General features: G+C 45.0%; 1 protein-coding gene across 6 annotated transcripts in view; it reads left to right on the top strand.

Moving 5' to 3' along the window:
- nrxn1a (neurexin 1a) overlaps nt 1–26889 on the top strand; it is a gene marked incomplete at both ends in the record, with an annotated part of 86449 nt that overhangs the window by 58314 nt on the left and 1246 nt on the right. For 5 of the 6 annotated variants that reach the window (XM_083635119.1, XM_083635117.1, XM_083635116.1 and 2 more), the window contains 9 exons: nt 1662–1784; nt 3586–3967; nt 7999–8189; nt 8409–8582; nt 10045–10164; nt 10969–11150; nt 11310–11481; nt 12460–12549; nt 14371–14684. In XM_083635119.1, coding sequence (XP_083491245.1) covers nt 1662–1784; nt 3586–3967; nt 7999–8189; nt 8409–8582; nt 10045–10164; nt 10969–11150; nt 11310–11481; nt 12460–12549; nt 14371–14684 — 1748 coding nt within the window. Of the gene's footprint in view, nt 1–1661; nt 1785–3585; nt 3968–7998; nt 8190–8408; nt 8583–8973; nt 9001–10044; nt 10165–10968; nt 11151–11309; nt 11482–12459; nt 12550–14370; nt 14685–26889 lie in introns of all 6 variants that reach the window. The other variant, XM_083635118.1, reaches the window with a different exon arrangement.

Genomic DNA, 26889 nt, shown 5'->3' with positions numbered 1-26889 from the left:
TCCCGTGTGTGTGTGTGTGTGTGTGTGTGTGTGTGCGTGCACGGCCGTGTGTGTGTGTGCGTGTACGGCCGTGTGTGTGTGTGCCTCTGCCTGTTCCCAGGTTGACATGGATCACTGCCTCATTTTCAAATCAGCCTGTTTCTTTCAGTGTTCAGTTACGTTATGCAAAAACACACAGACATCAAAACGCGCGCGCGCACACACACACACACACACACACACACACACACACACACACACACACACACACACACACACACACACACACACACACATATACAAACACACATGCACATATTTTCTCTCTCATATTTGCTCAGTGCCAGGCAGCGATCCATGGTAACAGGATGAGATGCTCATGCCCAGAGCACAGCTGAGTCTCCTCAGGGGACCCCTATGTCCTCTCTGAACACTCAATGCACTCTTTTGGCTGTGCGCACACTTACACACACACACACACACACACACACACACACGCGCACACACACACACACACACACACACACACACACACACACACACACACACACACACACACACACACACACACACACACACATATCTATTTCCTTGCCTGCCTGTGTGTGTGTGTGTGTGTGTGTGTGTGTGTGTGTGTGTGTGTGTGTGTGTGTGTGTGTGTGTGTGTGTCTGCGTGAGTAGTGTAGGCATGTGTCCATGTTTGAACAGTTTGCCCCTTCCCCCCTGCCTGTCATTACCTCCTATAGGTCACACTCCTGCCATTGCTTCCAATGAGCATGGGCTTGAAGGCAGTGGAAGTGTGTGTGTGTGTGTGTGTGTGTGTGTGCGTGCGCCGTGCGTGTGTGTGTGAGTGGGGGGAGGGGGGGGGTCATAGTTGGGGTTCATGGGGTGTTTAACCCTTGGGGTGTAGCGGGTGGGGGGGGGCAGCAAGGTTTTGGGAAGAGGCAGGTTGCCAAATGTGTGCAGTCAACAGCTCAGCTTCTCTCATTCTGCTGCAATTCAGCACCACGGAGAGCTCCGGTGCCGCTGCGCTGTGTATTTGGTGCCACCATGTGGCTTAGTAGAGGATTGCGCTGTTTGGGAAGAGGAAAGACATTGTAAGCCCATATGCCCAGTGTGTTGTGTGTGTATGGGTTTTTAGGAGCGAAGGGTGTGGATTGAGGAGGGGGTGTGGTGTCTGTGTGCACAGTAGGTTGGTTGTCATGTGACTTATCCCGTCCACAGATGGATTGTCTTGGCGTGGGCCTGGTGTGACTCACAATCTCCATCATATAGGCACTCATGGCTTCCATATATCCTTCTGTCTGTCTCTGTCTGTCTCTGTCTGTCTCTGTGTCGCTGTGTCTCTGTCTGTCTCTGTCTGTCTCTGTCTGTCTCTGTCTGTCTCTGTGTCTCTGTCATGGCATCTGTCTTGTTGCCAGTGTATCTGTGGAGAAAGAGTGTTGACAAGGAGGTGCTTGTCTCCCCAGGACGCCTGTGACCCCTCCTCCCTTTTGCTATCTTCCCCATTTCCTCTCTCTCTGTCTTTGCATCTTAATTATACCTGCCTGGCTGCCTCTATGTGTGTCTCTCTCTCTCTCTCTCTCTCTCTCTCTCTCTCTCTCTCTCTCTCTCTCTCTCTCTCTCTCTCTCTCTCTCTCTCTCTCCCTGCATATGTTAATGGTGCACTGGGCTATGTGTAGGTAAAGGCCCAGAGACCATCTTTGCGGGGGTAGGCCTCAATGATAATGAGTGGCACACGGTGAGAGTGGTCCGGCGTGGCAAGAGCCTCAAACTCACCGTGGACGACCTTCAACCTGTCGAAGGTAACCATAGCAACCTAACATCCACCCCATAGCTTGTCACCACAAAGTTATCTCAAGCCGACCCAGGTCTTGGTCCGTTCCGACTGTGTATTGACTTCTGCTTAGCATTCTGTATTGGAAACCCATGTTTTTATATAATGACTTGCTTGCTCGTTATTCAATTATCAGGCAAAGTTGAATGCACAGTAAATTATGGGATATATCTTTTACATGAGTGAAAATAATTCTATGCCATTTCTATGTATAGAAAAGAGATGTTCAAATAATCACCCTGAATTGTGATGATTATGATTATGACTATAGTTATAGAATGAAATGGAGTAGGCAGGGGGAGACTACACTGTCTGCATGGTTAGGCTGCTTTTATAACAAAACAACCCGGAAAATAGAAACAAATCACTACATTTGTTCATACTTATATTTCAATTAATATATTTCTCTGGATGCAAATTTCAATTACTCTCAATGAATAAAAAGTTGTTATCCCTCCCAGTAATTTTGAGGTCCCTGTCAGTCAGAGGCTGTTGGAATCTGTCAGGCACAGAAACACAGAAACACACACGCACACGCGCACGCACACACACACACACACACACACACACACGCACGCACACACGCACACACACACACGCACGCACACACACACACACACACACATACACACACACACACACACAGAGCAGTGCTGCGGGAGAAAATTAACCAATCCACAGTCTGTCCAAACTGTCCCCAAACTAATCTCATCATGTCATGCAGGGAAATATATATTTTGCTAGCTGATGTGTTTAGAAGAGTATACTCACTTCGTTCAGACTCTTGCTATAGTGTAAGTTATATTTTACATGTTTGCTATATTTTAAAGGGATACACCACTTTTTGGGGAGTTTAGCTCATTTGCCACATCCCCCCCACCTAACCAAGATACACCATGCCTTACCGGCACCGTCCGCTCAGTTTACAGTGAGCTACAGTCGTGAAGTTAGTAATTATCGCCATAGAATGGAGGCTAATGGTACAGCTGTTAAAAATCTGCCAAAACACACATCTCACGGCACCAAAATACATGTTGTGCTTCGGGTACTCACCACACAATGAAATATTAATCCAAAATGCACATAATCTGTCTTTTTGGAAGGAAAAGAGGTCGGCGGCAATGTTTGGAAAGTAGTGCCGGCTACCTCTTTTCCTTCCAAAAATACCGATTAATTAATATTTCATTGTGTGGTGAGTACCCGAAGCACAACATGTATTTTGGCGCCGTGAGGTGTGTGTTTTGGCAGATTTTTAACAGCTGTACCATTAGCCTCCATTCTATGGCGATAATTACTAACTTCACGACTGTAGCTCACTGTAAACTGAGCGGACAGTGCCGGTAAGGCATGGTGTATCTTGGTTATGTGGGGGGATGTGGCAAATGAGCTAAACTTCCAAAAAAGTGGTTTATCCCTTTAAACTGATGTAGATTTGTTTGGGGAGCATGGGCATGAGACAGGCAGGACCTGAAAGAGGCTGCATAAAAAAAAAAAACTTCGCTCACTAGGTCCTCATTTGACCCTCCAAAATGGAAACTAGTTGGGCGTAGCTACATCAAGGCAGTTTGAGGCGGTGCATGTTTGGTCATTTAAAACAACATGGTGGACTTCAAAAAGTGCACGTCAGACGTTGTCAGTGTGTTTGGGCCTTTAGTCGTAGTTATACTATTTGTGTTTGTATTAGTTCTAATAGTATTAGCATTATTATTAGCGTAGTTCCAGGTGGGACCTCTCTAGCTCTAACCTCTGAGCTTTGCCCCCGCCACCAGGTCAGATGGCGGGCGACCACACCCAGCTGGAGTTCCACAATGTGGAGACGGGTATTGTGACGGAGAAGCGCTTCATGCCCGCCGTGCCCTCAAACTTCATAGGCCACCTGCAGGGCCTGACGCTGAACGGCATGCCCTACATCGACCTGTGTAAGAACGGCGACATTGACTACTGTGAGCTCAACGCCGTCATCGGCTACAAGAGCATCGTGGCCGACCCCGTCACCTTCCGCTCGCGCTCCAGCTTCGTGACGCTGCCCACGCTGCAGGCCTACTACTCCATGCACCTCTTCCTGCAGTTCAAGACCACCTCGCCCGATGGACTCGTCCTCTACAACAGGGGAGATGGCAATGACTTCATAGTGGTAGAGCTGGTCAAAGGGTGAGCTAGACAATGTACAGTGTGTAGGATGTAATCGCAATATCTATCAATCAAGCAGTCTCTCTCTCTCTCTCTCTCTCTCTTTCTCTCTCTCTCTCTCTCTCTCTCTCTCTCTCTCTCTCTCTCTCTCTCTCTCTCTCTCTCTCTCTCTCTCTCTTTCTCCCTATGTGTATATACCGTAATTCTGCCAATAAGAGCCCGGGCGCTTATTATGCTAAATCAATTTGGACCCGGGCAGTAAAAGGAAGACAGGCGGCAATTAGAGTCAGGCGGTTATTTTCATTTTGGCATAATTGAGCCAGGCGATTATTATTTTTTGAACAGAAATGCCTGCTCAGCAAAAATGGAAAGTATCAAATTGCTTATTTAAACCAGTGAGATAGTACTTAGTACACACAAGAGGCTAGGTACAGGCAGTTTAACCCAGTGAGATAGTACTTAGTACACACAAGAGGGTAGGTACAGGCAGTTTTGAACATGCCTAGTATTGTACAACGGACTGGAATGAACGAAAACAATTGATAGCCTTCATCTTCATTGCCATCATCATCATCATCATCCAACTACTGTATCAGTTCATTGCTCTCCTCTTCTTCCTCTGCCAAGCAGCCATACCATATTTTAAACAAGTAACATTAGCCTACTGCTCACACATTCAGTTGTTTGTGTTTCATTGGAAAGAAGTCATAGCAACGTTATTAGTCTCGCTTGCCAGACACTCCCAGCAAAGCAACATAGAAGGCACGCTAACGTAACTAGCTACCGAGCTAACGCCAACCAAACAAACAGCACTGCAGCACTAGCGTTAGACAAAACAAGGAGACTTACCAAATAGTAGGTAGACGCCAAGTTTCCAATACATGTCCAGTATAATGGGTATAATCCATACTACATTTATGATCGCTGTTCCGCTGAGAGAAATGCACTTTTACAAGGCACAACTGAGCTACGTTAGCGTAAGTTGCCCACTGCTCCTGGTTAGACAGTGTCTCAGCACGTTGCCTACAGGAATCCGTAGCATTAAACAATGCGGTATGCATACTTGAAACATGTCGGTTACAGCATGTATAAATAAAATATAAAACTGTCTGACAGGATGAAACTTCCGCCTGACTTCCTCCAAAACAACGTCATTACCGTAAGTGACTGAATTTAGTCAACACAAAAACATACAGTGCAAAATACCGTATTTATTGTAAAAAACGCCCCGGCGGGAAAATGAGTCAGGCGCTTATTATGCTAAATCAATTTGGACCCGGCGGTAAAGGGAAGACCCGGCGGGAATTAGAGTACAGGCGCTTATTGGAAGAATTACGGTATATATATATATACAGAATATATATACAATACATATATATATATATATATATACTAGGGATGTCACAATATATCGTCCCACAATATATCACGATATCAAAATGTGACAATATGTATCTCCTTTCCATTGCTTTGTTTGAACAGACGAGGGACGTTACAGACACGGAGGATGAAAATGGTGAAATTTCTCAAATTAGCGTGGAGGATGCCCCCTCAACTTACAAATCGATTGCAAAAAAATATTGTTAAAATATCGTATCGTATCGTTATCGTGAACCCAATATCGTGTATCGTATCGTATCGTGAACTGAGTGTATCGTGACACCCCTAGTATATACTGTACATATATACTAGAAATCGTGCGCGCTGCGTGCGCTCGATTTCTAGGGTGGAAACTCTGGAGACGATGCGCCATAGGCGTACAGGATTACATCAGCTCCTTATAGACGATGTTGTCTGTTATTCCCTCCTCATCACCTTCAATAAGTACTTTCATGCTACTGGCTGGCTTTCCCCTGGAGAAGGCTGTGTAGAGCTGGCCATGAGTAAACTCTGGCTGAGGTAGATAGATGCCACCTCGGTCATTCTCTTGCCCTTGACCTTTGTTGATGGTAACAGAGAAAGCCAATCTGATTGGGAACTGCCGTCTGACAAAGGTGAAGGGAAGCTCATTAGTTTTGTCATGGTGGGGAAATCTTGGCAGGAAGATCCTTTCACCTTGTTTGTCCGTACAGAAGTCTCATATTCAACCACCTTGTCCATCATCTGCACCACCGCCATCTGAGTGCCGTTCTTGAGAGTACTGTCAGGACCTGCTTGTAGGTTCCTAAGCAGCTTGGGAGCACAGTGTCACAGCTAGAAGGTCCTGAGTTCGATTCCTGCCTGGGACGCTGTCGGCACTGAGGCTGTCTTCAGGGCCTACGGCCCAGGTGGGCTATCTCGCCAAAAGGGCCCTTCTGTGTGTGGAGTTTGCATGTTCTCCCCGTGCTCCCCTGGGGTTCCTCCATACAACATCGGTATGGACCCCCACTAAAAACATGCAGAAGATCGTCATCTGACCAGTGATGGCAACATTTGAAGATGGTCCCCGGGCGTTGTAGAAGGCCTAAAAAACAGTAAAATATCGCTGTAGTGCCCCCCGTGGGCGGATTCTTTTCAGTTTTTTTGCACCAGATTCATTACCAGAACCCTGAAAAGTATTTTAGGCAAATTTGGGAGGCAATCGGAGCAATGGTGTGCCAACTCCATCCGGACAAACAGACAGCTGCTCTCCAATTGCCTACCAGTGCAAGATGAAGAAAGATAAGATTAGGCTGATAGGGTGATATCGCTCGAGCAATTGTGATGTCATCAGTGATGTCACTCAAGCAATTGGGATGATTTCATCATCGGTGACATCATCGGTGTGAAGCAGGGAAGGGATGCTGATGAGGGGTACAATGGCTCTGTGAGTGTGAAGGCCTAAAACAGTAAAATATGGCTGTAGTGACCCCCGTGGGCAGATGTTTTTCCTTTCCCCCCCAGATTCATTCAAACCCTTGAAAAAGTGTTTTGGCAAATTTTTGAGGTGATCGGAGCAACGGTGCGCCAACTCCGGCCGGACAAACAGACAGACAGCTCTCCGATTAGACTGATAGGGTGGATGTCACTCGAACAATTGTGATGTCATCAGTGATGTCCCCCAAGTGACATCATCAAAGACATCATCAGTGGGAAACAGGGAAGGGATGCTGATGATGTCACAATGGCTCTGTGAGTTTGAAGGCCTAAAAAGTGCAATCTGCTTCACATCAGAGATAAAATAAAAATGAAATGAAAAATACAAATATAGACTATATATATACTTACTATACTATACTATATATATACTTTGTATATCCAATTTTGCCATTTGTTACTGTAAATTGCAATTGACATAGTCCCTGATGTACAGGAAATGTCTAATGACTGAGAAGAATCCAATCAATCAAACAAACTGATATGAGACATTTTCAAAAATGCACTGGTCAAGCAGCTTTTTCAATTCCCGAAATGAGGTTTTTGCAGGGAAAATTAAAATACCTCAAAGCACATGGTCCCAAGTTGTTTTCCACCATGAATACAATTCATTGGTGTAATACCTTTGCCTCCTCATTTGATTAATCCCTCCTCCTCTCCTGTCCCATCTAGATACCTCCACTATACCTCTGACCTCTCCTGTCCTTATCCCCTCCCGTCTAAATACATCCACTATACCTCTGACCTCTCCTGTCCTTATCCCCTCCTGTCTACATACCTCCTATACCTCTGACCTCTCCTGTCCTTATTCCCTCGTGTCTAGATACCTCCTATACCTCTGACCTCTCCTGTCCTTATCCCCTCCTGTCTAGATACCTCCTATACCTCTGACCTCTCCTGTCCTTATTCCCTCCTGTCTAGATACCTCCTATACCTCTGACCTCTCCTGTCCTTATCCCCTCCTGTCTAGATACCTCCACTATATCTCTGACCTCTCCTGTCCTTATCCCCTCCTGTCTAGATACCTCCTATACCTCTGACCTCTCCTGTCCTTATTCCCTCCTGTCTAGATACCTCCTATACCTCTGACCTCTCCTGTCCTTATTCCCTCCTGTCTAGATACCTCCTATACCTCTGACCTCTCCTGTCCTTATCCCCTCCTGTCTAGATACCTCCTATACCTCTGACCTCTCCTGTCCTTATCCCCTCCTGTCTAGATACCTCCACTATATCTCTGACCTGGGCAACGGAGCCCACCTGATAAAAGGAAATTCCAACACCCCTCTAAATGACAACCACTGGCACAACGTGCTCATTTCTCGAGACACCAACAATCTCCACACCGTCAAGATCGACACCAAGGTCACCACGCAGACCACCATGGGAGCCAAGAACCTCGACCTCAAGGGTACGCACATGTATACATGTACATGCAATATAATTGAGTATACAGTGATACCATGCTATATATACAGTATAATACTCACTTTAAAATACATACACATTGGTACGCATATTCACAAAGCATACACATACCTAACTGATTTTGACACAATATACATGTATCAACGTATACTGATACAATTTGACTAAGATAAAGCATTGTGATCGTGCTGCTTCCCCATAGGTGACCTTTACATTGGGGGCGTGTCCAAAGAGATGTACCGAGACCTGCCTAAGCTGGTCCACTCCCGTGAGGGCTTCCAGGGTTGCCTAGCAACAGTTGACCTGAACGGCCGTCTCCCTGACCTTTTGGCTGATGCCTTGGCAACCATGGGACAAGTAGAAAGAGGCTGTGAAGGTGAGGCACACACACTGAAAACCCTGTAGGAACCCTGGCCTGCTCCCATGTCCCTATATCAGCCTTTCTGTTCTTATTAGGTTAACCCGTTAACCACAGCTTTTGGTCTTTTAGCTGTGAATTGTATTCTCTTTCTTTTCATCTCTTCTTATCATTCTGCACATTGTGTCCTCTCTCACTCTGTTTTATCATTCTGCACATTGTGTCCTCTCTCACTCTGTTTTATCATTCTGCACATTGTGTCCTCTCTCACTCTGTTTTGATATATTTTATGACTCCCTCTGTCGCACTGCTCTCGTTCAGCAGTTCACTGGCATCTGTGTGCTTTGACTAACCATCTACTGTAACTTTATTTGCTTGTTTGCTTTTTTGTTTGTTTGGCTGACAAAAGTTGCATTGATGAAAGCTGACTTGCAAGGTATATCGCTTTGTGTGTGCATGGGACACATGTCGGTGAATGGGAGAATGTGTGTGTGTGTGTGAGTGTGAGTGTGCGTGTGTATGTGTGTGCCTGTGTTACAACTTCCCAGTGGTGCCCAGTCTTGTGTGGATCCCAGTGATCCAAGTCAACGGTCAGAGGTTACCGGACACTGACCTGTCCTCTCCTGGCCACCGTAGTGACATCACAGTAGTGACATCACAGTAGTGACATCACCCACCGCTTTGAGTTTGACCACATCTCCTCCACCCGGGTTGCCTAGCAGCATGCTCTCTAACCCCTCCCACTGACTCTGAACCTAACCTTGGTTGGATATCAATACTCTATCTGTGAATCCTTTAATAGCCTTTGCTCCGTGCCTTGTACTGGAAACGCATTGAAAGAGAAGGTTAGCGCGTTGACATTCTCCTCCAACGTGCTTTCAGCACGAGACAAGGAGGGAATGGTGCTAGACTGCTGAGGAAAGAGTATTGAGATGAAGGCCAGTCCTTTAAACATAAATCAGCCCTCTTATGTTTAACTCTTCCTCCTGTCCTTGCCTCACAAATCTAGCCCCACCGCCTGCATGCTTCCCACATTTTGGCTCTTTTCACAAGTAACAATTCATTATAATATCAATTAATTTGTCAAATCTAGTATCTTCTGTAAGGGAAAGGCAAAGGAACCTGTCTGCCAATACCAATAATACTACCTACATTCACACTAATAATTCTACTAATACTACTAATCACTACCATGTACCATTAACACCACTGCAGCACAACAGTCTAGCAAGCGGTTTCAGAACTGCATACTGCTGATTCAAGGAAACACAGGTCTGAATAGGAGTATGATCACACCTTTCTGACATTGTAGTGAATACACTAGGCTCCAGACAAAGTCAAGAAAAGGTGTGCGCGTTCATTCATCTTTTCCTAACTTTCTCTGACCCCCCCCCATCACCCCCTCTCTCTCTCTCTCTCTCTCTCTCTCTCTCTGCTCTCTCTCTCTCTCTTTCTCCGTCTCCGCTCTCTCTCTCTCCAGGTCCCAGTACTACCTGTCAAGAAGACTCCTGCTCCAATCAGGGTGTTTGTCTGCAGCAGTGGGAGGGCTTCAGCTGTGACTGCAGCATGACCTCGTATGCTGGACCGCTGTGCAATGATGGTGAGTCTCTTTGATTCATGTCTCAGCCCTGTGAAGGCTATACATGAAACAGAATCATTTACATTTCTCATGTAGAGAGCTGGGAGTGCAAGATGGGAAGGCTTTGCATTTTGCTTCCTTTTTGCCTGATCATAGAATCATTTTATGATTTTATGAGAATGTCTGACCCAGGTTGTTATGCTCAGTAAATAGCAGTTTGAGTTCCTCTGATCATAGGATTGCCTCTGTTATGTGCCACAATGCCTGTTCTAAACCTCCAAGTAAATGCAGTTACACTGTATCAATGCCCCGCTGGGTGCATTTGAACAGAGCCACCACATGGGGGCAGTGTCAACTGTTGATTCTGAACAAGCACTCTCTACTACCCACTCAAAAAGCTGGTTTGGTTTCACTAAGGTCGATTCTTTAACACAATGACTTCCTCTAGACACTTTCTAGCCTCAGATTCTAAATGATCCTCAGCTTGAGAGGCAAGATATCCATTATGTAGCCATTGTACAAGTCACACGTATTACTGCCTGCCTGCCGCCTGATGCTGAGGAGTGGTTTGGAAAATGCAAATTTTATTCCTTTTTTTTCAGCCTGCAGAAGGCAAAAGTGGCAGCCAGCTGAATGTGACATTTAAGTTTAATATGCCCATTGTATATTAAACCTTAGGGAACGAATAGGCAGAATATGTGCTAATGCAGGGCTAACTAAAGCCAGATAGATGCCTGATGGGGAACTTTTGATGACAGCTACTACTGTTCATGACATAGTGTACGTGTGTCACTGCCCTTAAATCTTTGTCTCTGTCTGGCCCAGCTGGGACCACTTACATCTTTGGCCGTGATGGGGGCATGGTGGTGTACACGTGGCCCCCCAATGAACGCCCCAGCACCAGGGCAGACCGTCTGGCCCTCGGGTTCAGCACCCAGCAGAAACATGCCATTCTGCTCAGGGTGGACAGCGCGTCTGGCCTGGGAGACTACCTCCAGCTGCAGATAGTAAGTACACAATTGGTGAAAATGGTGCTTTTGATATATTTGCAATTTTTGCATACAATTACAAACAGTTTAAAGGAAGAGGACAAACAGTACTCGTCCTTTAATTATGAAACTCTACATTATGCTGACATAGCGTGCTCACTGTTTTTGCCTCCTCAGGATAAGGGCAACATTAGAGTAGTGTTTAATGTTGGTACTGATGACATCAACATCGAGGAGAGCTCCAAGTTTGTCAACGACGGGAAGTACCACATAGTTCGGTTCACCCGCAGCGGAGGCAACGCAACCCTGCAGCTGGACGACCTGCCCGTCATCGAGCGATACCCCTCAGGTAGGCCCTGCCCCGCCCACATCAACCCAATCCACCAACCACAGCACTGCCTAGCTGGGGCAGAGCCAATCACATATGGCTTCAAACAGCCCACTTCTTGATTAATGAACCGCATCTTTGTTCTTATCAATGTTTCTATTCAAACACTGTGGTTTAGAAATATAATTACAGCTTTGTTTTATGTTATTGTGTGTGAAATGAAATATGTGTGATATGATATGAAACATGAATGTTTAAACCATAAAATGAGATATTTATTACAATAGATATGTACTAGCCAGCTATGTTATGTTAGGCCTGTTAAATAGTGTTAAAGGTAATTTATGAAAATATTCAATTCAGGTAACAGTTGTTTTTCTCATCATAAAAGAAAATAATAACAGTTGGTGCATTGTTGGACAAACAATAATTTAAAAAGATGTCATATTTTGAGTTAAATGTATAACTAGAGAGAAAAAAATAAGAAAAAGAAAAAAGAGTGTATATTGTTGAACATAGTCTTTGGTTTTATATTTGTTTGTTTTTATATTTCATCCTAAAGTTGTAATCTTAGGTAGTCACCTATAACACACTGAGGTCCAGGTTTTAGGTAGCTGTTAGCTAAAATGCTAAATGCTAGTTGTGGTGAGGTGTGTGAGGGTTCCTCCTGTATGTAACTCTAAACTCAGACAGTCATATAGACAGTATGTGGAAGCTGTAACATTATTTCCCTGTGCTCTTGCAGATGTTAACCCCTGAAATGTCTCTTTAAATTAAACCCAATGAACAGAGAGTAAGAGTCGGCTCACTGGAAACCTAGTGAATTCAACTTCTTTTCTCGTAGCACATCAAGCTTGGATAAAGCTTATCTTAACGCAGCGACATGCTAACAATGAGCAGACCATTACTTTCTTTTCATTGCTGTTCTTTTTGTATCCAGCTCCTGTACCACGTTTGGATGTGCGTAATTACTACTGTGTTTTCATCTCTAAATTAAAGGCAACATTGATAACGAGCGCCTGGCCATCGCCAGACAGCGAATCCCCTATCGGCTCGGTCGAGTAGTTGACGATTGGCTACTCGACAAAGGTAAAAACCCTGATTAAAATTCCTTAAAACTTTGAGCTTAAAAAAAATACAATTTGAAGTCAGTTGAATATACTATACTGTGCACCATCAACTAACATCTAAAAATCTAAATCCATAACTAAGTATTTAAAAGTGGGACAGCTGTAGTATGTAATAGTGTGTAAACTGTAGTGCCTGTGAACATATCTTTTTAGTGTGTATCTGATAATATCAGGTTAAAGGGACGATGGAGAGATTTAAATGTGAATAAATCAGAAAATAGAAAACAAGTATTGATAAAAGATGCTTTATTAAGACTGGTTAATAAGTTTTGTTATCAAATTGTAAACTATAAAGCATTCCACTAAAGATTATTTACCCATGTTGAAAAAACAATTTTGTAATCAAATTAAAGTACTTGCAAAGTATTGTGACATGTAAGAATTATGTAAATTTGAAATGACTAATAGAGCATTGCTTTTTTTGAACAATGTAAAAAGTTTTCCTCTTAAACTTCGGCAGAGCTCCTTAAATTAGCCTCTAGTCCCTTTAACAGTGAGCAGTGCCAGAGCTTATAACCTGTGCATGCTTCATAGGGCTGTCACAACAGTTCTCTAGACCTCTCTCTCTCTCTCTGTCTGCCTGTCTGTTTAGACTTCTCTCTCTCTCTCTCTCTCTCTGTCTGCCTGTCTGTTTAGACCTCTCTCTCTCTCTCTGTCTGCCTGTCTGTTGCTCTTTCAACACACAATGTCGTTGCCGCACAGCCATCACCATAGCAACCATCTGTCGGACCCATCTTCTCGGGGCCCTCTGACTCCTCTCATCTGCTGCCTCTTCCTCCTCCTCTTCTTCACTCCTCTCCGTTAGGGCTGGGCAATATATCAATATTATATCCATATCGTATGAGACTAGATATCGTCTTCGATTTTGGTGATTCGTAATATTGTGATATGGCATAAGTGTCGTCTTTTCTTGGTTTTAAAGGCTGCATTACAGTAAAGTGATGTCATTTTCTGAATCTGAACTCACCAGTCTGTTCTAGCCGTTCTATTATTTGTCGTTACCAACTTACTAATTATATCCACATTAGTGGTGATGATTTATCAAAAATCTCATTGTGTAAATATTTTGTGAAAGCACTAATAGTCAGCGAAAGAAATAGCCATCTCTGTAGTTTATTTTGGTCACAGTCTTGTTTTAAGTGCTTGTTGCTTGTTGTGACGTCTCACATGTGGCTTTGACTTCCAACTGAACATTTAGCCCGCTTCGTAGAAAATACAGAGATATATCCTGTATCGCCATTCAGCCTACAAATACTGAGATATGTTTTTTGGTCCATATCGCCCAGCCCTACTCTCCGTCCTCCACTTGTCAGCCTTTCACAGCCCTACTCTCCGTCCTCGACTTGTCAGCCTCTCACACACCTCTCCCCCCTTTTCTCCTCTCCTCTCCTCTCCTGTCTTCTCTTCACTCTGACCTCTCTGAGTCTCCCCCTCCACGGTGCCTCCTCCACGGCTTCCATTTGCTCTGCCATGCTTGATCTATTCCCATCCTCTCACCGTGGCTTGGGGGTGGTAGATTGTGTAACACTCAAACACTCTTGTTGTGTGTGTCTGTATGCACGTATGTGACCACTGGTATGTATGTGTGTGTGATTGTATTTGTGTGTCTCTGTCCACCCTTTCTTCCTGTGTGTGTCTGTGTGTGTGTGTGTGTGTGTGTGTGTGTGTGTGTGTGTGTGTGTGTGTGTGTGTGTGTGTGTTTTTGCCTGTGTGTGACTTTGCGTCCGTGCGTGCGTTTGTGTGTGTGTGTGTGTGTGTGTGTGTGTGTGTGTCCGTGCAGGTCGCCAGCTCACCATCTTCAACAGCCAAACGACGGTGAAAGTAGGTGGAGGTGAGCGGGGCAGTGGCATGTTCCAGGGCCAGCTGTCGGGCCTCTACTACAACGGCCTGCGCATCCTCAACATGGCCGCCGAGGGCCACCCGCACATCAGGGTGGAGGGCAGCTCGCGGCTGGTGGGCGACATGCCCTCCTCCTCCATCACACCCCAGTCCAGCGCCGCCGCCGGGGGCAACCGCTCCGACTCCGCCCCCTCCATCGGTGACATCACCACCACCACGGCCACCAACAGGAAACAGGGCGGGGCCACGCAGCAGGTCAGTACAGCGCCACATTCACTGGGTCTGATTTTTAACTCCATAGTCCACATCATCTTCTTTTTTTATGTTAAGAAACCCCGAGGGGTCCATTTTGATTGGTCGCATTGAGGCCAATGCGGAAGTAGCAAAGACTGCAGTTCCTCAGTTGGCTCCAAAAGCGAGTTGTTCCCCATTCACCCCCATATTAACATGCCTGTCTTTACAGCATAAATATACATGTTTACAGCTTGGTTCAAAAAACATCTGTTGATCTGTATAGCTAATTTCACCTTTCATGACAACTGTGCAGGAGGGCTTTTATATAACTGATCCGTTTCCAGTCAAATAAACCACTATGTTTGTTTGGGGCGTCTCGGTGGCCCACCCAAGCCCCCAGGAACAGCGCTGGGCTGTGAAGCCATTTGAACATGCTGGGGAAGCTCTGTATTGCAAGTCACGTGATGCCATGCAGCCCAGAAAGGAAAATTCCCATCCACTTGCATGGGGACCCCGGCAGCTGTTAAACCCAGGGGAAATTTTTCCGGGTGTCACTCAAAGTCTAAAACGACTCTTTTAATTATCAAGTATTTTTTAATGGGGCATTTTTTCTTCAGAAGCCACTAAGAGCCGTATACGGGTGTATTTTTCTTCATCTACATCTACATCCATGGGTGGGAGGGGTGGGAGACGTCATGGAATACGTCATGGGACACATGCGCACTTCGCCTTGGGCTGCATGGTCAGGAAGTAAAACCAGGAAGAAAAACCCCCCATGATGGCTTCATGCGCCAATGAGCAACCCCCGTCCGAATGCATGGGTGGGCGTGACACATACCCTATCCAGTTCTTTTAATACATCCATGGGCTCACCAGGTAGAATGCATGTCATCCCCTCTCTCTCCTCACCTTTCCTGTCTGCACGCTGTCCTGCCAAATATAGCTACAAATATGTCACTTCTGGCTAAAAAAACAAACAAGATGACAGCGGCCAAAATGCCAAACCCGAGGCTTCAAAACGGCAGCCGACAAACCAATGGGTGACCTCACACTCACTACGTTTTTTACAGTGGAAAAGCCATTAACTCCAGGCTGTGTCTGGTTAAAAATAAGATTCACTCTTCCTATGTAATTCTTTCTCCCAATTTCCCCCCGGGGATCATTAAAGTCTTTCTGATTCTGATTCTTCAGCTCTCGTGTACATATACCAGCCCACTGCCAACATACTTCACGGTGGTAATGGGTAATTAATGAGCTTTAATTTTCATGATAGCTTCCTTATTGAACTCAGTAGGATGATTAGCATGTAGACAGCCCACTACTGAAGGACTAATGCATAGCAAGAAGTGGCAAATGCAGGATGCTTTTAAGCTCCCATGCTAGCGTCATGATGAGGCTGGGAGTCAATCAATCATTGATTCCCAAATCTATCCCATGTCACACCAGATCAAATCTGAATAAATTGGGCCACAGATGTGTTATAAACAACTAATGTGAGCTGTACATGAATCTGATTCAAGTAGCTATGGTTCAAACCTTACCTGTAATAAGCGACTGATTGAGGCTCGTACAGTAAGAAAAACTATTGCTGGAACAGTGATTTTACCTGCAACTTATTTTTTCAACAAGAGCTACAACAGAACCTGTTTGTTGAATCTCAACTAATACGCTGTTAATACAACATCTACAGAGTGAAACGGTTGAATTCTTGAAAATCAACTAATAAGCTGTTGAATGTAAATACTCTGTAGTAGACTACTAGGTGGACTATCTAAATAAAGTGTTACCAAATTTTCTGTGATGAAGACAATGAAAATTGTATTTTCTTTTTGTCTTATTTGTCATGTAACATAATCTGTTAACTATAGTAACTCTCAAATGACCTTTTGATTCAAAACAAGTCTAGTGATGAAATATTTCACCAGTAGAAGGCTCACACATATCCCTGCTCTCCCACATACTGTTACTAACCGGAACGCAACACGAGTGCCCCCACTCTTCCCACTCCCAAGAATGGCCAGCCAGAAGCACGGTCAAAAGTTCACATGTAGAACATGGGGGTCGCAGGTTCGCGTTCCCGTTAGGGGTGTCAGAAATAATCGATTATAAGATGCATCGCGATGCGGACGTGCACGATTCTGCATCGATTCACAAATGTCAAAAATCGATTATTAAAAATAAATAAAAAATAAATAAATAAATAATCAAATAAAATATAATGGAAGTACATGCAGTTGTTTATTTTAATTATGGATCATAATACAATGCAATTACAAATGCACTTTTATTTTAAAAGTAGCCACACAGTGAGAAAAAAGAAAGTGAGAAAAAATAAATCATGTATTGCGGAAAAAAGTGATGCATCGATTTAAGATGCATCGAGATGCATCGAGATGCATCGATAATCGTAATCGAATCGAATCGTAGCCCTCTGAATTGTAATCGAATCGAATCGTGATGCCAGTGAAGATTCACAGCCCTAGTTCCCGTGTTACTTCCGGCTTGGTCGGGTGTTCATACAGGCACGATTGGCTGTGTCTGCGGGTGGGAAGCCGGAATGAGGGTATGTGTCCTGGTTGCTGCACTAGTGACTCCTCTGCTCAGTCGGGGCGCCTGTTCAGGGTGGAAGGGAACTGGTGGGAATAGCGTGATCCTCCCACATGCTACGTCCTGTCGGTGAAACTCCCCACCGTCAGGTGAAAAGAAGCGGCTGGCAACTGCAACATGTATCGGAGGAAGCATGTGTGTGTCTATGGCTCTCCCCAGATCGGCAGAGGGGGCAGCGACCGGGGGCAGTAGGGGGAATTGGCCAAGTACAATTGGGGAGAAAATAGGGGGGAAATCAGAAAAAAAAAACTCACAAGTAGCAGTTTATTTTAGCTTCAGAGCAGAGCAATACCCAACATAACAAACAAAACGAATTAAACCCCAACCCTAAACATACCTAACAAAAGAAAAGGAGCAACAAAAGACAGAACTATAACCTAAACTACTAACAACAAAACAGGAGAAAATGGTTACAAAAGCAAAAAGGGCTTCTCTCTCCTACATACTGCTACTTGGATTCAATACATTTACAGTGTACAGTGCACAATAGTTTGCACAATGTAGAGATGATTAGGTAGTGAATCCTCAGTGAGTTCAAAGTAAGTGGTCCCCACCCACTAAATTACAGAGGGGGAATGTCTGTGTTAATGGAAGGTGTAATAGCTTTGCCCCAATACATGCTGAGTAAAGTGATGCAAACGGCACTCTGCAATGCCAACGCTGTTGATTCTCTCTCATTGATGGTGACTGCACAGCAAATGTTAATGCAAGACATTATCACCAGATACACCACACAGACTGTTATCGAGCTCCGTGGGTGTACGTGTGTGCCGCAGTTCTTCTTCTGTGTTATAAAACCGTGAGTCTGCCGCACTGAAAAATATTTTTTTTCCCCCAGCGATACGAGTTGCCATGGAGATAGTGAACCCCACCACTACCCACTGCTTTCTCTCTCTTTCTCTCTCTTTCTCTCCCTCTCTCTCTCTCTCTCTCTCTCTCTCTCCCATAGAGAATAGCTCCTCTGTGTATAAGCCGCCAGCTGTCTCAGACATAAATAATAGAATGCAGAGAGCTGTGAGCTAAAGCCTCAGGCATCAATAATGGATATGAGTGCTGGATGGATGGTGCCCCCAGAGTGACAGACTGTGTCACAGGGGCTTGTTTTAACACCTCATTTCTCAGGCTCACTCTATTTATGTGTGTGCATGCATCTAGATGATGTACTATATATATATATATATATATATATATATATATATATATATATATATATATATATATATATATATATATATATATATATATATATATAATGTGGTATAGGTATATGTGTATGTACTGTGTGTGTGTGTGTGTGTGTGTGTGTGTGTGTGTGTGTGTGTGTGTGTGTGTGTGTGTGTGTGTGTGTGTGTGTGTGCTCCTGCACCTATGATGGAGTCAATATCACTATATGGGAACTAGGTCATGCTCATTATGCTCAATATACTGCAGCGTGTGTGTGTAAGTGCAATCACTCTTTCTGGCCCCAAACTGTGTGAGTGTCTCTGTGTGTGTGTGTGTGTGTGTGTGTGTGTGTGTGTGTGTGTGTGTGTGTGTGTGTGTGTGTGTGTGTGTGTGTGTGTGTGTGTGTGTGTGTGTGTGTGTGTGTGTGTGTGTGTGTGTGTGTGTGTGTGTGTGTGTGTGTGTGTGTGTGTGTGTGTGTGTGTGTGTGTGTGTGTGTGTATGCGGCTGCGTGCGTGCGTGCGCATGCTCGTGCGTGCGTGTGTCTGTGTCTGAGTGTGTCTGTGTGTGTGCATGCGTTCATCTTATTTAAGAATCTACCGTTCTCCATTGAGGTTGCCTAGGGTTGCCTAGCAACCACTCTGGTCTTAACCAGTGCACATGTACAGTGTAATGTAGAGACAAACGCAGAGAATCACACATGCACACACACACACACACACACACACACACACACACATACACACACACACACACACACACACACACACACACACACACACACACACACACAGGTGGAGTAAGAACAATAGGTGTGAATTGCAACACATTGCATCAGAGGAGGGGCAGTGAGCACCGTCTTCCCAAGGTCCTATTGGTCCAGGCAACGTATCGATTTTATGCTCGCGCCCACAACTGTGGTGTGTGTGTGTGTGATGTGTGTGTGTGTGATGTGTGTGCTGAAGTGGGTCAGCCTAAATTTCCCCATGGGTTTACTGCTACCCTCGGCGCTTAGCGCAGTAACAGTGTGTTGTGTTATTATGTGCCTTCTCCTGCAGTCGACACTTTGTTGAGATTTTTGTTGCGTGTTGAAAAATGGTAGGGATTAATAATGCATGAGAGTGGAGCACCAGAGAGGAGGAGAGAGAGAGATTGTGTGTGTGTGTGTGTGTGTGTGTGTGTGTGTGTGTGTGTGTGTGTGTGTGTGTGTGTGTGTGTGTGTGTGTGTGTGTGTGTGGGTCTGTGCGCAGAATCTCGCTCTATTTTTGCTACAGGCTGCTCTGACTCAGTGCTGCTCAGTTTGGTTTTGATGTTTGGTGTCTGACTGTGTGTGTTTGTGTGCGTGCGTGTGTGTGTTTGTGTGCGTGCGTGTGTGTGTGTGTGTGTGTGTGTGTGTGTTTATACCTCTGCTTGATGGGTAAGACTGATAGACCTTGGGATCAGCGGGCTGTCTGATTGGATATGGGCAATCAGCTGACCCAGACAGATCTACAAACATATCTTTCACATATCTCTCTCTCTCTCTCTCTCTCTCTCTCTCTCTCTCTCTCTCTCTCTATCTCTCTTTCACTCCCCATCATTTAGACTTACTTCCTACCTCCTCATTTGCTCATTTCCCCCCTCTCTCTCTGCTTTGTTATCTCTGCCTCCATATCTTTCATATCTCCCTCTCTCTCTCTCTCTCTCTCTCTCTCTCTCTCTCTCTCTCTGCCTCCATATCTTTCATATATCTCTCTCTCTCTCTGACTCCATATCTTTCACATATCTCTCTCTCTCTCTCTCTCTCTCTCTGCCTCCATATCTTTCATATCTCCCTCTCTCTCTCTCTCTCTCTCTCTCTCTCTGCCTCCATATCTTTCATATATCTCTCTCTCTCTCTGACTCCATATCTTTCACATATCTCTCTCTCTCTCTCTCTCTCTCTCTCTCTGACTCCATATCTTTCATATATCTCTCTCTCTCTCTCTCTCTCTCTGACTCCATATCTTTCACATATCTCTCTCTCTCTCTCTCTCTCTCTCTCTCTCTCTGACTCCATATCTTTCATATATCTCTCTCTCTCTCTCTCTGCCTCCATATCTTTCATATCTCTCTCTCTCTCTCTCTCTCTGACTCCATATATTTCACATATCTCTCTCTCTCTCTCTGATATCTCTGCCTCCATATCTTTCACATATCTCTCTCTCTCTGACTCCATATATTTCACATATCTCTCTCTCTCTCTCTGACTCCATATCTTTCACATATCTCTCTCTCTCTGACTCCATATATTTCACATATCTCTCTCTCTCTCTGACTCCATATCTTTCACATATCTCTCTCTCTCTCTCTGACTCCATATCTTTCACATATCTCTCTCTCTCTCTGACTCCATATCTTTCACATATCTCTCTCTCTCTCTGACTCCATATCTTTCACATATCTCTCTCTCTCTCTCTGACTCCATATATTTCACATATCTCTCTCTCTCTCTGACTCCATATCTTTCACATATCTCTCTCTCTCTCTGACTCCATATCTTTCACATATCTCTCTCTCTCTCTCTCTCTCTCTCTCTCTCTCTGACTCCATATATTTCACATATCTCTCTCTCTCTCTGACTCCATATCTTTCACATATCTCTCTCTCTCTCTGACTCCATATCTTTCACATATCTCTCTCTCTCTCTCTGACTCCATATCTTTCACATATCTCTCTCTCTCTCTCTGACTCCATATCTTTCACATATCTCTCTCTCTCTCTCTGACTCCATATCTTTCACATATCTCTCTCTCTCTCTCTGACTCCATATCTTTCACATATCTCTCTCTCTCTCTCTGACTCCATATCTTTCACATATCTCTCTCTCTCTCTCTGCCTCCATATCTTTCACATATCTCTCTCTCTCTCTCTGCCTCCATATCTTTCACATATCTCTCTCTCTCTCTGACTCCATATATTTCACATCTCTCTCTCTCTCTCTCTGACTCCATATCTTTCACATATCTCTCTCTCTCTGACTCCATATCTTTCACATATCTCTCTCTCTCTGACTCCATATCGTTCACATATCTCTCTCTCTCTCTCTCTGCCTCCATACATATCTCTCTCTCTCTCTGACTCCATATCGTTCACATATCTCTCTCTCTCTCTCTGCCTCCATACATATCTCTCTCTCTCTCTCTGACTCCATATCTTTCACATATCTCTCTCTCTCTCTGCCTCCATACATATCTCTCTCTCTCTCTGACTCCATATCTTTCACATATCTCTCTCTCTCTCTCTGACTCCATATCTTTCACATATCTCTCTCTCTCTCTCTGACTCCATATCTTTCACATATCTCTCTCTCTCTCTCTGACTCCATATCTTTCACATATCTCTCTCTCTCTCTCTGACTCCATATCTTTCACATATCTCTCTCTCTCTCTCTCTCTCTCTGACTCCATATCTTTCACATATCTCTCTCTCTCTCTCTCTCTGCCTCCATATCTTTCACATCTCTCTCTCTCTCTCTCTCTCTCTCTCTCTGCCTCCATATCTTTCACATATCTCTCTCTCTGCTTTTCTATATCTGCCTCCATATCTTTCCATATTTAACCGTCGCCTGCCCTCCCCTCCGTTCCCTTGCTCTCCCTCCCTCCCCTTCTCTCTCTCTCTCTCTCTCTCTCTGTGGTTGAGCTCCAGTGATAGGCTGTTAATGCAGGCGGTGTATGAGTCTATCTCACAATCTGCAGTAGTGGATCTAGCTGCTCTTCCCTCTCGTCAGGATCGCTTCACCAGCATGCCAACTTCTACCTCATTCCGTGCATGTGTAAATGCATAGAAATAGACCAATGGAGGAGTTTGGCCAGTTATAGAGCATTGTGTGTGTGTGTGTGTGTTTGTGTTTATGTGTGATTTCCAGTTGTGAAAGTATCAGACAAGGTGGTGGATCGTCAGCGAGAGTGTGTGTGTGTGTGTGCAAAGAGTGCACCTATGTGTGAACTAGGCAGTCAGGGAGGAATGGACGGCCGTTGGCACTGTTCAGCTGCTCAGGTAGAGATTTTACTCTTTCAGCATGTACACATCTATCTCTCTTTTTCCGTCTTTGTTCATTTCCTTTCTTTCTGTCACTCTCTTTCTATCGCCATCTTTGTCAATCTGTGTCCGTAGGCATGCCGGCATGCTTTGTTGCGAATAGACAATGAAAAGACTTGAAACGAGGAGCATAAAAGAGAGGGAGATGAGGATGGTGAGATGTACGTGGTGAACAGAGAGGAGGATGGTGAGATATCTGTGGTGAACACGGAGGGAGAGAAGTATGGTGAGATGTTTGTGGAGAACAGGGAGAGAGAGAAGTATGGTGAGATGTTTGTGGAGAACAGGGAGAGAGAGGAGGATGGTGGTGAGATGTTTGTGGAGAACAGGGAGAGAGAGGAGGATGGTGGTGAGATGTTTGTGGAGAACAGGGAGAGAGAGGAGGATGGTGAGATATGTATGTAGTGGTTGGAGGAAGGAAAAGGGAGGATTCTAGGATGTATTTCTCTTTAGGCGCATCTCAATACATGGTCTCACTTTGGACTGGTTTATTGATGTGCTTGTACCGTAGTCGTTTTGTTTGGCATGCCTCTAGTTCTCCCCTTGTTCAATGTCTGCCGTGTGATAGGTGGATCAATAGTCCGATTGACACCTTCCCTGTTGAATGGAGCAGTCAGCTGACAAGCTGATGTCACAGTTCAGAGGAGGAGCCTGTTTAAATTGACTTTATCTGTTGTTTTTCTTTTTCTTTTCTTTTTTTCTCAGCTCAAATCAGGACAGCCAACAGGTCCCTGTTGATGAAACATAGGTGTCTTTGGATCAATAATCGAGCAGAGTAGCTCAGCACCGATCTGTGACAGATGTCAGCAGTGATGTGTTCTCTCCCAGCTGATTGGCTCTTGTGGTATTTGGATCCTGGCAAAGGCACAGAGGTTTATTGACTGACTGGCTCGGCTTCAGTGGCTAAGCTCACCCCAGCAGCATTTGACAGTCCAGTGGGCAGAAGTGATTGGAAAGGCAGTGGAGGAAAGAGTGAGTCAGGCACCAGTTGCCTACTGTACTGTATGTTCCAGACCAAGCTAAATCCAGTTAGCCTACTATACTGTATGTTCCACACCAAGTTAAATCCAGTTAGCCTACTGAATGTTCCAGGCCAAGCTACATCCAGTTAGCCTCCTGTATGTTCCAGACCAAGCTAAATCCAGTTAGCCTCCTGTATGTTCCAGGCCAAGCTACATCCAGTTAGCCTACTGTACTGTATGTTCCAGACCAAGCTAAATCCAGTTAGCCTACTGTACTGTATGTTCCAGACCAAGTTAAATCCAGTTAGCCTACTGTACTGTATGTTCCAGGGTTCCATGTCGCTGTTCCGACCTCCCCTCTCCCAGCCCCCATGCCTAAACCTAACCTCCCCCAGACCCTAACCCAAAACCTAACCTCTCCCACCCCCACGCCTAAACCTAACCTCCCCCAGACCCTAACCCAAAACCTAACCTCTCCCACCCCCCACGCCTAAACCTAAGGTCGGCATTGCGAGTGGTCGGCATAGCGGGTGGACACCATGTTCCAGACCAAGTTAAATCCAGTTGGCCTACTGTACTGTATGTTCCAGACCAAGTTAAATCCAGTTAGCCTACTGTACTGTATGTTCCAGACCAAGCTAAATCCAGTTAGCCCACTGTACTGTATGTTCCAGGCCACGCTAAATCCAGTTAGCCTACTGTACTGTATGTTCCAGACCAAGTTAAATCCAGTTAGCCTACTGTACTGTATGTTCCAGACCAAGCTAAATCCAGTTAGCCTACTGTACTGTATGTTCCAGGCCACGCTAAATCCAGTTAGCCTACTGTACTGTATGTTCCAGACCAAGTTAAATCCAGTTAGCCTACTGTACTGTATGTTCCAGACCAAGTTAAATCCAGTTGGCCTACTGTAGCTACTGTATGTTCCAGACCAAGTTAAATCCAGTTAGCCTACTGTACTGTATGTTCCAGACCAAGCTAAATCCAGTTAGCCTACTGTACTGTATGTTCCAGACCAAGTTAAATCCAGTTAGCCTACTGTACTGCATGTTCCAGACCAAGTTAAATCCAGTTGGCCTACTGTACTGTATGTTCCAGACCAAGTTAAATCCAGTTAGCCTACTGTACTGTATGTTCCAGACCAAGCTAAATCCAGTTAGCCCACTGTACTGTATGTTCCAGGCCAAGCTAAATCCAGTTAGCCTACTGTACTGTATGTTCCAGACCAAGTTAAATCCAGTTAGCCTACTGTACTGTATGTTCCAGACCAAGCTAAATCCAGTTAGCCCACTGTACTGTGTATGTTCCAGGCCACGCTAAATCCAGTTAGCCTACTGTACTGTATGTTCCAGACCAAGCTAAATCCAGTTAGCCTACTGTACTGTATGTTCCAGACCAAGCTAAATCCAGTTAGCCTACTGTACTGTATGTTCCAGACCAAGCTACATGTAAATCCAGTTAGCCTACTGTACTGTATGTTCCAGACCAAGCTAAATCCAGTTAGCCTACTGTACTGTATGTTCCAGACCAAGTTAAATCCAGTTAGCCTACTGTACTGTATGTTCCAGACCAAGTTAAATCCAGTTAGCCTACTGTACTGTATGTTCCAGACCAAGCTAAATCCAGTTAGCCTACTGTACTGTATGTTCCAGACCAAGTTAAATCCAGTTAGCCTACTGTACTGTATGTTCCAGACCAAGCTAAATCCAGTTAGCCTACTGTACTGTATGTTCCAGGCCAAGCTAAATCCAGTTAGCCTACTGTATGTTCCAGACCAAGCTAAATCCAGTTGGCCCACTGTACTGTGTGTTCCAGACCAAGTTAAATCCAGTTAGCCTACTGTACTGTATGTTCCAGACCAAGCTAAATCCAGTTAGCCTACTGTATGTCCCAGGGAAAGATAAACCCAGTTAGCCTACTGTACTGTATGTTCCAGGCCAAGCTAAACCCCCTGTCAAGAGTCAACCACATCATACCAGGCAAGTCCAGGCTGCTTTAGCTGAATTGGGATCAGCACTGGCTGTCGAGTGCACCTCCAATCTTATATAATCCATAGTCTTATAAGGGCAAGCTACAGAAATAGAGAGAGCAAGGAAAGAGAATAGATCTTAATGAATGCAACTTTGAAATATTGCCCACAGGTCCCAGGCATCATCATCAAACACTTCGCACACTGATTTGGTTCTAATTCTGTGGCGGTCTGGTTGTAATCTGCCTTTAGACCTCTTCTTTTGAGCTCTGCCTCTCTCTTCCCTCTCCTTTATTCGGTGGGTTAGTAACAACTACTGCAATGCATCACAATCCAATTTTAATTTAGTGCTGGCACTGAGCACCCCGCATAGTTAAAACACACACGCACGCACGCACACACACCGACACACACAGTCATATCTCTCACGCCCAAGCGCCTGGGCGGCCGGTGTTTAACAGTAACTCATGAATATGCGGAGCACATTAGCACCATGTTAAGTAAAGACTGCAGCACTTTGAAGTCCTCCCCCTATCGTGTCTTCTTTTCTCTCTCTTTCTCCCAACCACTCCTTCCTTAATTCCTTTTTAACTGTCCATCTATCTTTCCCTCTTTCCCCACTTCTTGGCTGGAACGGTAAATCGATGCGCAGGTCCCCGCTGAACAATGAGCACGCACACTCCATTTTTATCCCCCATCATTTTTAACAGCCTGAACTTAGAGTTGCCATGGCAACAGGAGGAGCAGGGATGGAGTGGAGAAAGGGCGCCTTTTCCATGGAGAAGAAAGGGAGGCAGAGAGAGAGATGGAGGAGTTGAGATAATACTGGGTTGTGGTAGGTTAGGTGTTGAATAAGAGTGGGTATTGACATGAGGCCTATCTAGAGGGGCTAAACGACTTATGTTTGATTGACTATGGAGTGACTGAACCATCTTCTCCTCGGCAGCGCTGTGCTGGAATGCTTGATGAAAACTGGTGAAAGGCTCCCGCTTTTCATCGTCCTCTTCAGCCTCACAGCGCCCATACGCTACAACCGCAGCACTCCTACACACACACACACACACACACAAACGCTAGCCCAGATCACTCAGTCAGTGTCAGATGGAGAGAACAGATAGAGGGAAAGAGGGAGGTGCGGAAGATAGGAATACCAGCGGGAAGGGGGAGGGTCAAGAGAGGAGGAGAAGATAACGGTGGCCATCCCTTGCGGTTTAAAACACAAGAACCTGTACCTCTCTCCTCCTTCTCTCCTTCTCTCTGACTGTAATGCTGGCTGCTTGCCATTGCTGGGGGCAGTAGCGTCTGTGGCGGTTTGGGGAGTGGGCGGGCGGTGGACTGCTGCTGTGTGCTCACACATGTAGAAAATAAACAGCGTTCCCCATGGTGTCGATTACTGCTCATTACAGAGCCCTGTAGGTAGTGGTGTCTATCTCTACTCACAGTATCTATCTTTGTGTACTGTAGGTGT

This window comes from Poromitra crassiceps, assembly GCF_964638095.1.
Source record: "Poromitra crassiceps genome assembly, chromosome: 4".
Classification (NCBI taxonomy): domain Eukaryota; kingdom Metazoa; phylum Chordata; class Actinopteri; order Beryciformes; family Melamphaidae; genus Poromitra; species Poromitra crassiceps.
The sequence above is the reverse complement of the archived record's forward strand: the minus strand, read 5'-3'. Positions and strand labels throughout refer to the sequence as shown.